This window comes from Zootoca vivipara, chromosome 6 (genome assembly GCF_965207765.1).
Source record: "Zootoca vivipara chromosome 6, rZooViv2.hap1.1, whole genome shotgun sequence".
NCBI classification, from domain to species: Eukaryota; Metazoa; Chordata; class Lepidosauria; order Squamata; family Lacertidae; genus Zootoca; species Zootoca vivipara.
This window is the reverse complement of record NC_142589.1, coordinates 12,822,898-12,834,947: the sequence shown is the minus strand read 5'-3', so window position 1 is coordinate 12,834,947 and position 12,050 is coordinate 12,822,898. Positions and strand designations below refer to the sequence as shown.

Below are 12,050 nucleotides of genomic sequence, written 5' to 3'. Positions count from 1 at the left end.
CAAGAGAACAGTTTTAAAAAACATATACAGACTCTTAATGTTCAGCCCCCCCAATTTAAAATTGGCCCCATTAATTTAGGTAATTTGCTATTTTTTTATTTAAAAAAATCATTCTTCCAAGAAGGTCAGGGAATGCACACACCCCTTCTATCCCTCCCCTTTTATCCTCACAACAACCCTGTGAGGTAGGTTAGCCTGAGAGTGAGAGAGTGACCAGCCCAAGGTCACCCAGTGTAGCTCTGTGAGGGGAATATGGGATCTCCTAATTAAACATTTAATATAGTAAAAACAAGCAGATTTATTCTCAAATTCCACCTGTGATAATGATATTGAGCTCAGTCAGTACAGCATGAGACCCTGAATCTCAGGGTTGTGAGTTCGAGCCCAAGGCTGGGTGAAAGATTCCTGCACAGTCTCTTCCAACTCTTCACTTCTATCAATATTATTTCAATTTCAAAAGTGGGTGGGTTATTATTTTTGCTTGTTATTATGGCATGTGTTTTTGTGGTTTTATATTGTAAGCCGCCCTGTGATCTTCAGACGAAGGACGGTACTGTATAGAAATTTAATAAACCTGAGCAACAAAAACAACAACTCTCAGTACCCTTAGCAGACTGCAGCTATGGCTGTTTAAAGCAGTATGAAACTGCTTTAAATGTATAGTGAAGATGGGAACGTAGAGCAACCTTTGATTTATATTGGGAGTAGCCATCGTGATGCCCTCCCAACATTCAGGGATGATGGGAGTTGTAGTCCTAACAACATCTGGAGAGGCAGTACATCAGCCTCCTCTGATTTAAGGCTTAATACAGGCATCCCCAAACTTCGGCCCTCCAGATGTTTTGGACTACAGTTCCCACCATCCCTGACCACTGGTCCTGTTAGCTAGGGATCATGGGAGTTGTAGGCCAAAACATCTGGAGGGCCGCAATTTGGGGATGCCTGGCTTAATATAAGGCCCTGCGATAGCCGTACAGCAGATGAGGTAGTGGTCTTTCTTCTTGGACTGTACGACTTAGATTCCAGGTGGGACATCACATGATTGAATATGACAGCGTATTTTTTTTTGGGGGGGGGGGGAGGCCTTTGCATGTAGGAAGGCATTATGTTGAGGAGAAAGACTCTGTCCTGGCTCTCTCCTTGACTTGCATAGGATTTTTTCTTTGATTGTGGGGGAGCCTTTAATCACGTATGTTTCCTCTCCCCTTCTGCCCCTGGCAGAACTGGCACAGCCTATCTGCTTATTTCTTTATTAAATTTATACCCTGCTTTTCCTCCCAAAGGAGCCCAGGGCTTCAAATACTCCTGTGGTTAAAACAAAACCAAAACCAAAATAATAATAAGTATTTAAAACACCTAAAAACTGTTAAAAGCATCTAAACGCAATAAAACCTCTGATGGGTTTTTTTTTTATACCCCCCCCCCAGATGTAATCAAATCATGTTTCTGTACAGGCCTGCCCAAACAGATTTTTTCCTTCAGCTGGTGTAAAGAAGAAGAAGAAGAAGAAGAAGAAGAAGAAGAAGAAGAAGAAGAAGAAGAAGAAGAAGAAGAAGAAGAAGAAGAAGAAGAAGAAGAAGAAGAAGAAGTGTACAGTGATTGTGTCAGCCTGATTTCAATAGGCAATGAGTTCCAAGGTGTGGGTTCTGCCACACTTAAGGAATCACTTGTTGCAACCGTGCAACAGGCAGTTGTGTGGCAATTGCAGAATTGCTAGTTCTGCAGATCTGAGTGATTGAGCCATCATGCTTTGCCACTTCGTCTAGAGGTTGCAGAGTGGGCCAGAGCCAGCTGGGCAATCCTTAGGTTTTTGTTTCAAAAGTAGAACACCTGGCGCTATCTGGCATGCTGACATCTTATTTGGCAATTCGGGCAGGGATTTAAGCAAGCCCAGGCTAATACCAGGCAACAAGAGCAACGCAGCATTCGCATAGAATGATAGTAACAACCATGCTTTATGGAAAGTTAGCTTCAGTTAAGAAGAGATTGCTATACACAAATCTCCTTGGTTTCAAATAACAAATAAAAAATAGTTACCACTGAAATGGGGAATTGTGTGGCTGAGGGATTAAGGAACTGCTGTAGCAGCGTAGGTTTGAGTCCCAGGAGGTCCCTTTCTTGGGAAGAAGGACAGAACCATAGATCTGTTTTGCATGCTGAAGATCCCAGCTTCACCATCTCCAGATAGGGCTGGGACAGACTCCTGTGTAAAACCATCAAAACCTGCTGCCAGTTAGTGTAGACAGCACTGAACTACGTGGGCTCAGTATAAGGCAGCTTACCACATTCCCAAGTTTTATGGGAAGGGTGCTGCTCAGTGGTAGAGCATCTGCTTTGCTCCTCAGTTCAACCGCTGGCAGTCAGTGTAGACAATATTGAGGTGAATGTACCAGCGGTCATCAACAGCTATCAGTCAGTCAATCACCCATTTCCACCACCCTTCTGAGTGATCCCCCCTCCCCATCCCCACCCCTCCCCACCCCTTCTCTACATAAGTGCCTGGAAACTTCCATTTCACTGTATCTGAAGAAGTGTGCATGCACACGAAAGCTCATACCAAAATAAAAACTTAGTTGGTCTTTAAGGTGCTACTGAAGGAATTTTTTTTATTTTACTTCGATCCAGACCAACACGGCTACCTACCTGTACCCAGCAATCTTGACTTAAGGAAGAAGGCAGATTCTTATGAGGCGAGCTTGCGGGGTTTTAAGGAAGGCTTTTTTTTGTGTGCATAAAATGCACACCTAGCTCAAGATTCTCACTCTTTGAAAGCTTGATCTGGAATCTCCAGGAATGGTGCCTCCTTAGCGAGATATATAGCTTCATAATTAGCCTCTTGCATTTTTTCACGAGTGCTGGCATCAGCGCTCTGCGATGTGTTTCCCTGATTAACAGCTGCTTTGCAACTACTTCCGTGTGCCACTGATGACCGTATTTGTCAAGCTGGTCCTGACAAGAGTACGGATGTTCCTTCTCCCTTCCACCCCCCACTGTCTTTTACTTAAAACACAGCACTTTCTTTCTCCCCTGCTCGAAAGGGGTGGGTGGGGTGGGGGACCGTCCTCTTCCTTCGTCCTAATGCCAGGCTTAAGAAGCAAAGGGTTTGATTTTGGGTCAGATGTCTATTTTACACAGAAATGATTGAGTCTGTCTGTTTCCAACCAGCTCCGTTTTTGCAGATGGTCTCCCGCCATTCCTTCTCATTTCTTCTGCGTTTAAGAAGGGGAAATCCAAACGAGAGAAAAAAATGCATCCAAATACATTTTTAAAATGTGCATTTTCTCAAAATGCATACGGATACGTTCAAACAACCAAGAGCTTTCTTGCAAGGTTTAGAGGACCATTGGTCCATGCAGATCAGTATTGTCTAACCCTGGCTGGCAGTGGCTCTTCTTGGTTACAGACCTTCAGGAAAAGCAGATGCCCTACTGCTTTCCTTAAAACAGAGGAAGCTGCCTTTTACCAAATCAGACCATTGCCCGCCTAGCTCAATACTGTCTACACTGACTGGCAGGTTTTAGGCAGGCATCCCTTCCAGCCCTGCCTGGCGATGCCATTGTGGATTGAACCCTTTTTACCTCCACAACAACTCTGTGAGGTAGGTTGAGGCTGAGAGGCTGGCGATAGGCCACCCTAGTGAGCGTCAAGAGGGGGTTTCAAATTGCAAAAGAAACAGGTTTCATAGGAAATGAGAAGCTGCTGGCCAGCCATCTAGCTCAGTATTTTTGTGCCCCACGTAGAGCACATTACAGTAGTCTGGCCTTGAGGTTACAGTGGATGAATCACAGTGGCCAGACTTGGTGACAAGTTTCATCTTCAGTTAAACATCGCTGTCTTTTTAATACAACATGCCTAGTGCTACGGCAACAAAACTGCTAGCACATTTGCAAAGCTAAGCAGGGTCTGGTATGGTTTCCAATTGGATGGGGAGAACTGCGCATCGAGATTCCTGCATTGGGTTGGACTTGATGACCCTCGGGCTCCCTTCCAGCTCTACAGTTCTGAGAATCTAGGTTTTTGCACAAATACCGTAAAGAGCTGAGTATGTCCAGTGCCAGTGTTGCCCGCATGTCCCTTATGGGGTAATCTTAGGTGCCAGTGGAATGGAGTGGAGCTGGGCTAGGGAGGCATGCCTTCAGATCTCTGCTGGGCAAGAGAACAGGTTTCCATCAGGCTGCAGAACAGAGGGAGAGAAGGGAAGCAGGGCCACTCCATTGGCTCTGCTGAGAAGAGAGACCAACCACCTTTGACTCTACCTCAGCTGTCACTGCACACACACAGCCCAAAGTCTGCAGTTTCCCAGATGCCTAGAAACTTGATGATTTTGCCGAGGAATTAGAGATATTACATAACACTAGCTGAAGCTGTAGGAAGCAACTTTGCAGATATCTTTCGCAAAGATGTGTGTGTGAGAGAGAGGGAGGGAGGGAAGGGAGAGAATCTTCCTTAGCTATAATTTTGTAATGTCATTTTCAATCAATAGACCTTTAGCAAATAGATAAGACAGATGATGGAGGAGGCCCTTTAAATAATTTAGCTCTTGTTAATGGAGCGATTTCATTTTTTGATAGAATGGCTTTATTGAAAAGTAGATTTTTGCCTGCTGCGTCTTCCTCCGTCACAGTGTATCTACCACTTTAAAAAATACTAATGAGAAAAATCTGTGTGTGTGTGTGTGTGTGTAGCCAAAGACACACTGGGAAGAGTACTTTCAGTAGCACCTTAAAGACCAACTAAGTTTTTATTTTGGTATGAGCTTTCGTGTGCATGCACACGAAAGCTCATACCAAAATAAAAACTTAGTTGGTCTTTAAGGTGCTACTGAAGGAATTTTTTTATTTTGCTTCGACTCAGACCAACACGGCTACCTACCTGTAACTGGGAAGAGTACTGTTCCTGTTGATTTCATCTAGCAGAGGTGGTTTGGTTAATTTCTTGGAACAGAGGTGACACTTCTGCAAAGTTTTTTGCTTGGAAACTAGCAGTTCGTCAGAACTCTCTGTACAGCCTTGGAAGAATTTTTGTGTGTGAATTGGGATTTGCAGTGCTGTTGTGCATGCCCAGCCTGCAGGCTTTGCACTGGGATCTGGTAGGCCACAATGAGAAGAGGATGCTAGGCTGAATGGGGGCTGTGGTTGCCCTGATCCAGCAGGTTGACCTTACATTTTCACCACTGTCTGACTTAGCGTGTTGTTTCACCAAGGTGTGACTTAGCGTGTTGTTTGAACCGGGACTCATGGTGAAGCTCTCTTCTCACTAATCATGAGCTCCAACCAAGGACAAGCCTTTTACCAACTCAAAGAGTGTTGGTCCACTGATCTCAGACTTATGGCAGCAGCACTCTGGAATTTCAGGCAGGGGGCATTCCCAGCCCTGCCTGGAGCTGCTGGGGATTGAAGCAGGGAACTTTTCTGTGCAAAACCAATGCTCTTTCCTTGCAGAGTCTAAGCCAGCACATTCTCATTTCGGCCACTTAACCTGTGACTGTAACTTGGTAGCTGAGCACCTGCTCTGTACCCAGAAGGTCTGATCCAGCTGGGCTCTTATATGCAACCTGTACGATCTTAACGCCCTACAGCAAGAGCCTGTTTTTATTTTTGTACGGTGCCTAATTACCCTGCACCAACCTATCTAGACGTCAGTCACACTAACCTGTTCTGTCCTGCTTCTCTGGCTTCTCCCAACTGGGTTTACCACCACAAGAACCAGATGATGGGCTTGATGGGGCTTTGACCTGATCCTGCAGGACACTTCTTAAGTTCTGACATTAGGTCCTTAAAAACATTTTGGCAGGCACCGTTGCTCATTCCCCGGCAGCGGAGAGAGTGAACTCCTGTCGAAAGCATTCCAAAAAGGGAACAGGAGATTAATATAAAGGCAAAGTAGCTTTTGATAAGTTGGCACGTCTCTGCGTCTGCTTACTCGGACATCTTTCATGTTCAGCACATTTCCCCCTTACCTCCGCCAACCCCCAGGTTATTAATTTGTGCCGTTTATCCTTCCTACATCTGGCGCAGCGGTACCCGCGCCGTTTAAATGTGTAATTTCCCTATCGCCGGCATTTCCAGCGAGGCAGATCAAGAGGGGCGTAAACAAGATCAAAGTGGCACTTTATGCGCTGGGGGGAAAAGGTGGGTGGGCTCTGTATTATTTTATGATTTGGAACGACAGAGTGCTAAACTTTAAAAAGTGAGGTTTTCTTCTTCTCCTCCCACCCCCCCTCCCCTTTCCCTCAAACTATGCCGGGAGGTGGTCAAATTTCCCGTTAAAAAAATAATGAGGAAAAAATGTGAATTTCATCTCCCTCCCAAATTCATTTATCATGCTTTTTAAAAAGGTGTTTCGCTGCCTTTACCTGATGTCTAAATTGGATTGGCTCATTTATGCTGTTCTTTACTGTATCCCCCCTTGCTTTTCTTAAATGAATTAGTAATGACAGCGCACTCCATCATACCCTCTCTACAGCCACTTTAAGGGGGAAGCCGGGTGATCTAAACCTTTTAACCTATTAAAGATGATTTTCCCCAATTGAATCAGACCCACCGCAGGTGTAATAACTAATCATTTAAACTACACCTGCTATTATGTTTTTTTAAGCCATTATGCATGTTGGATAGATGATAATTCATGTTTATTGCATTGTCCGATGGATCCGTTTTGCCTACACTACTCTGATTAATGTATTTAAAGAAATAAGAGATGCAGTTTAAAAGGGGTAGTGGTGGGGAAGTATGTATATATATACGCACACGCACACACATCCAACATTGATGGAATGCACCAAAGATTATTTCGAAAGGGCCATTAGAACCCATCAGAAACTCTGCTCTCTGACCTGAGATGTATATTTGAAAAGCAGGTGAAAGGCAGGCGCTCGATCGAGTCTCTCCCCTTATAATCCCACCCGATCAGTGCTCTCCGCAGGAGGGGCTTCCCTGCAAATACCATATCGTCAGGAGGTCCTTTCTGTACAGTGTTGGAAGCAGGCATTTAGCATGGCAGCACCGACCCTGTGGAACTTCCTCCCTTTACTGGTGCCTGTTTCCAACGACCCCTTCCAAGCAATCAGTTAAACCAGAGGTTTTCAACCTTTTTGAGTCCACAGCTCCCTTGACCAACTACATTCTTTCTGAGGCACCCCTGTGGGGCTCAGGAGCCCAGTTATGTCACCCCTTGCCTGCAGAGCTGGCAGCCTCTCACCCTTTTTTGAACGCCCTCCCCTGTGGAGTGTTCCCTCAGCCTCCTCTCCCATCCCCTCTCCTTGGGAGTCCTCTGGGCAGCCGCTGCTGCCACCCCTGGTCTCTGATCTGCAACCCCTTGCAAATAGAGGTGCCTCCTCACACTGCCCCACAGGGGCCAGGCACTTGTCTGTCCTTTCCCAACAGCATGGGCCCGCGGACTGGGTGCCTGGGCTCCCTAGCCCACTTGCTTTCTTATTCCAAGGCCACCTCAGCTCCTGGCAACCAGCACCCCCTGGCTAGCCCCAGAGGCTCCATTCACCTGGGGAGCTTGTAGCCAGGGCTGCTGCAACAAATAGCTGTGCAAGCCTTTGGGAGGCAGAGACACGAGGGCATCGGAGGAGAGAGGGAAGGAAAGAGGGACAGAGGCCAGTGTTGCCTGCGGCACCCCTGGCCACCATTCAAGGCACCCCAGGGTGCCATGGCACACTGGTTGAAAACCACTGAGTTAAATATACATGGCTGGGTCATGTACCACTTTAAACCAGGGGGAGGGGAGGGAAGGATTTTCATCCCGAGAGCCACATTTCCTTATGGTCAAGCTTCAGGGGGCTCGATGCAAGTGGTTGGCAGGCCCAGAGGCAAAAAGTGGGTGGGACAAGTGTAAATTTTTGTTCTGTACAACGGTATAACTTCTCCACACAACCTTCTCTGTCCTCTATCCGGGCAAGCAAGAGGCATTGGCACAGTTCAGGAACACATACCAGCCCAGCAAAAACACCCAAGTGGGGGGAGCTTGGAGCAGGGCCAGTGAGGGGTGTGGCCTGGGAAGGGGCGTGGTCTGAAAACAACCCCAAGGGCCAAACAGTGAAGCCTAGAGGGCCCCCCCCCAAGCCTAAGGTTTCCGCATCACTTCATTAATTAAGCTATTGTTAATGGTCCTGCTTGCGGACTTTCTGTAATGGGCATCTGGTTTGCCGCTGTGAGAACAGGAAACTGGACCGGATAAGAATAGAGAAGGGGAAGAGCTAGAATGAGAGAGGGTTTAGTTTGAGAGATAGGGCTTGATTTGAGGTGGGATATAGGGAATAGGATAGTTTGAGGGAGAATTGGTTCTTATTTGAGTTGAGCATCCTCTCTGAGGAGACCATAGCAAGAGGAAGAAGCCCCACAGCTTAGATAGGAAGACCAGGTTGAGTGGGGAAGGTATACAGACAGGAGTTAGCTGGAGAGCTGAGCCTGAGCCTGGGGAGGTAGAAGCTGTTGGAATACAGAATACCTGGGTCTCATTCCAGCCAGGAGGGGAGAGTGCTTCCAGGAAAAGAAGGCTCCCAAGCCAGTAACATGGGCTGTGGTGACCCCCTGGGAGAGCGTGCCTCAACATGCTGCTTGTTCGCATGAAACCATGGTTTGCTTTAAAGCCATGGTTTTGTGTGATGTGCAAACAGGGCATTGTTAGAATGCAAGTAAAGCAATATCATGGCCTCATTGAGTATTTTTAAAGATACAAATTATACAAAATGGAATATTGTACAACAGTTGTGCTCAACTAACAGCTTCTGGAAGGAACCAAATGAGTGTGTGTCCTCCTCAAAGTAGGCCCACTGCAGTCAATTGACCTAAGTTAGCCATGTCCATTTATTTCTATAAATTTGCTCTGAGTAGGACTCAAGAGTACAACCATAGGGATTCCAAGTTATCTGTAATATTTCATCCCACTTCAAAGGTGATGTCTCTGTTTACCTTGCATCCTACTGGCTTTTGATGTCTTGCTCAGAATCTGAATTCTGATAGTCCACATCTTCTAAAAAGCGTTTTCTCCTTTTCTCTTCCCTCCTGCCACAGATTGCAACAGCGGTGAAGTTTCTGCAGAACCCTCGAGTCCGCCAAAGTCCACTTGCAACCAGAAGATCTTTTCTCAAGAAAAAGGGTATGGTGGATCATGACATTCCCTTCTTTTCTCCTCACCTCCCTGCTGTTAACTCCGGAAGTGTTACTGCAAGTACCAACCCATAAGTCTTTATCAAAATAAATATTTTATTATTTTTCAATAAGGAGAAAGGGAAAATAAGTACAACCATATGACAGAAAGGACAAAGTGATACCGTCTGTGGAGTACATTCTATGTTAGGAATACAGACTATTCAAAGCAGCACAAAAGGAAAATCTGCATTGTTCAGTTTGTCTTATCCTGGGAACTCTGGGTTGAATCCAGTGCTAATTCAAGTAGACCCACTATAATCAAGGGACCTAAGTTTGTAAACCGCTTTGAGGTTTCGTTACAATCAAGCGGGAGACAAGTATTGTGATAAATAATTAAGCTAGCTATGGGCATTCATTTCAGAGGGTCTACTCTGAGTAGGGCCAGCATTGGCTGCAACGCTCTGATGTGTTTCTCCATTACACCAAATAATGGTGTATAATGGCTCCATAATAAAGTAACATATGAAACATGGGGCTGGGGGTGGGTGGGTGGGGGGTTGTGCATTGTAAACACTTACTGACGAAGCTTATGAACAAGAAACCCAAGAAGCGGTCACAGACGACACTGTTCCTCCCATTAGGAATGGACGATTCTGGCCCTTTTTCATTTTTCCTAAGTTCATTTCATTTCTGCAATCAGAAAGTGAAGGTGTTTTGTTTGCTTAAAGTCCTCATGAAAATTCACCAGCATTTCAGTGCAGATTTCTCCTAATGGACACTTTACTCATATGCAGTTTTTGCCTGATGACCCACATCTTTGCAAGCAATTACCCCTAATGTGAATATGATTTTTTTAAATATGAATTTTAATTTAATATTATTTTTTCTAAATAAGCTATTTTTACAAATATATGCACACTACCACCTAACTGCTGCATTTTGTACATATAATGAGATTTTTGTACACCCACTCAGATGGCAGGGTGCAAGTAATAAAATTATTATTACAGGCAGCCCCCCATTTACATGGGGGTTATGTTCCGAGGCACTGTGTGGAATTGCATATAACTGAAACCTATTGAAAATGTCTGCAAACACCCAGTTACATCCCCACTCCATTAACAAATTCATGGAGGAGGAGGAGGCCGTCAGTGGCTACTAGCCACAATAGCTTTTCTTTGCATCCACGGCCGGAGCCAGCAATGCTTCTAAATACCAGTTGCTGGAAACCACTGGAGCGGGAGAGTGCCCTTATGCTCGAATCCTGCTTGCATAGCCTTCTGGTGACCCACTGTGAGAACAGGATGCTGGACCAGATGGAACACTGGCCTGATCCAACAAATCTCTTCTTGTGCTTTTCTCCGGGCGAGTTACAGCAATTAAAACACATTTTTCAAAGCAGTTCAAAACAACTTACAATCACAGAAACAAGGTGGTGCATAGATTCGTATTTAAATCCAGCTGAATCCCCTCTATCCCCTTCCCTGATCCCATACCTGATCCAGCAGCTACCCTTTTAGTGAAATGCAATGTGGCAATGTGGCAGGGCTGGTGTTGCAAACTTCTGAACCTGCAGCCTCTCGGAAGGAGGATTTTAGTGTTCACAGGCGCTTTGGTCCATCCTGGCTTCTGCCAGTGGTATTTGATGCTGGTTGACCAGCTGCGGGTGAAACGGTCAGCCGCTTCAGAGAATGGCCGGTCTGAGCAGAGAAGGTTATGGGCCGCAGTCAGTGAAAGCGAGGTCGAGTTAAGGTTAAATTTGGGGTCACCCAGCCTTTCAAGGCCTTGAAAGGGCAAGCGATTGACTGCCAAGCCCTTTCAGGAGGAAAGGAGAGCCCACATCTTGATAAATCCAGCATTGTTTTCGGCAGACGGAAGTTTCTTGTTTTGTGGGCCTGCAATCCTTTATCTTAAAGGAAAGGACAGCGTCTTTTTCTTCTTAAAGCTTCTGGGTTAGCGATGATCTAAAGCTGTCAGCTGAAGAGCAGAGAGTTTTGTTCTGGTTTTGTTTGGATTCAGGTTGCTGAACTAGGGCCTTGATTTCTTCCTTTTTGTCCTGAGCCCACCGTTTTTAAATCCTTAAAAAGGAAAGCAAGTTTCTAGTCCGTATGGTCATAAAAGAAAACGAGCTGACAGGTTTTGTGAAACAAAGCAGAATGGAAGGAAAAGAGCACCAGCTGTTCTGCTCTGTTCTTAGCACATCCCATTGGCTTTGGGGCTTTAGCTCTGGTATCTTACAGACGCATCTATCTATCCCCATATCATATTTCCTTCCCTGCAAAAATCCCAGATTCTCCATCCCATACCTACCAACCCTCTCCTGAAACATCATCCTGTAGGGCAGGGGTGTCAAACTCAAATTAATCGGGGGCCGCATCAGCAGTTTGGTCACCCTCAAAGGGCCGGTTGTGTCTGTAGGACTATGTGTCCACTCTTTATTATCATAAATTATTGTCACTGCATTCAATTATTACTGTTTTTTGTAATAATGTAAGCTCATTCCCGCCCCCACGCGGATCACATTCCTGCGTCGTGGCGCGTGTGTGGGAGGGGATGCAAACGAGGGAAATTTGAACAAAAGGTGGGGATCGACGGCTTCGGGGGTGGGGGCTCAACTAAACCTTCGGCAGGAAGGAGAACGCCACTGCTGGGATTAAAAACCTGCAGATGGAAAGAGGGCTTCCCTCTCCCGCCCTGCGCACACCCAAACCCCCCTAGGCAGGATGCCACACGCTGCAACCCACCCCATGCTTTGGAGAGGGGCAGGAACATGCGGTGCAGCGCCAACTCCCTGCTTTGCTTTTGCATCCTCCCTCTTCAGCGCCAGAGTCCCTTCCCCTCGCGCTGAGGGAGGGCAGCGGATTTCCTGAGGAGGAAGGCGGCGGCAGCCCCAGCGGACGTGCATCTTCGCCTCAGAGCTGCTCTTCCCCCCCCACCCGCGCTGTTGTC

The 12,050-nt window shown here is 46.2% G+C and overlaps 1 protein-coding gene across 2 annotated transcripts in view; it reads left to right on the top strand.

The window, feature by feature from the left end:
• Positions 1–12,050, top strand: part of PEX14 (peroxisomal biogenesis factor 14) — a 116,238-nt gene that overhangs the window by 46,626 nt on the left and 57,562 nt on the right. For both annotated transcript variants that reach the window (XM_035120490.3, XM_088671549.1), the window contains one exon: positions 9,024–9,108. In XM_035120490.3, coding sequence (XP_034976381.1) covers positions 9,024–9,108 — 85 coding nt within the window. The remainder of the gene's footprint in view (positions 1–9,023; positions 9,109–12,050) is intronic.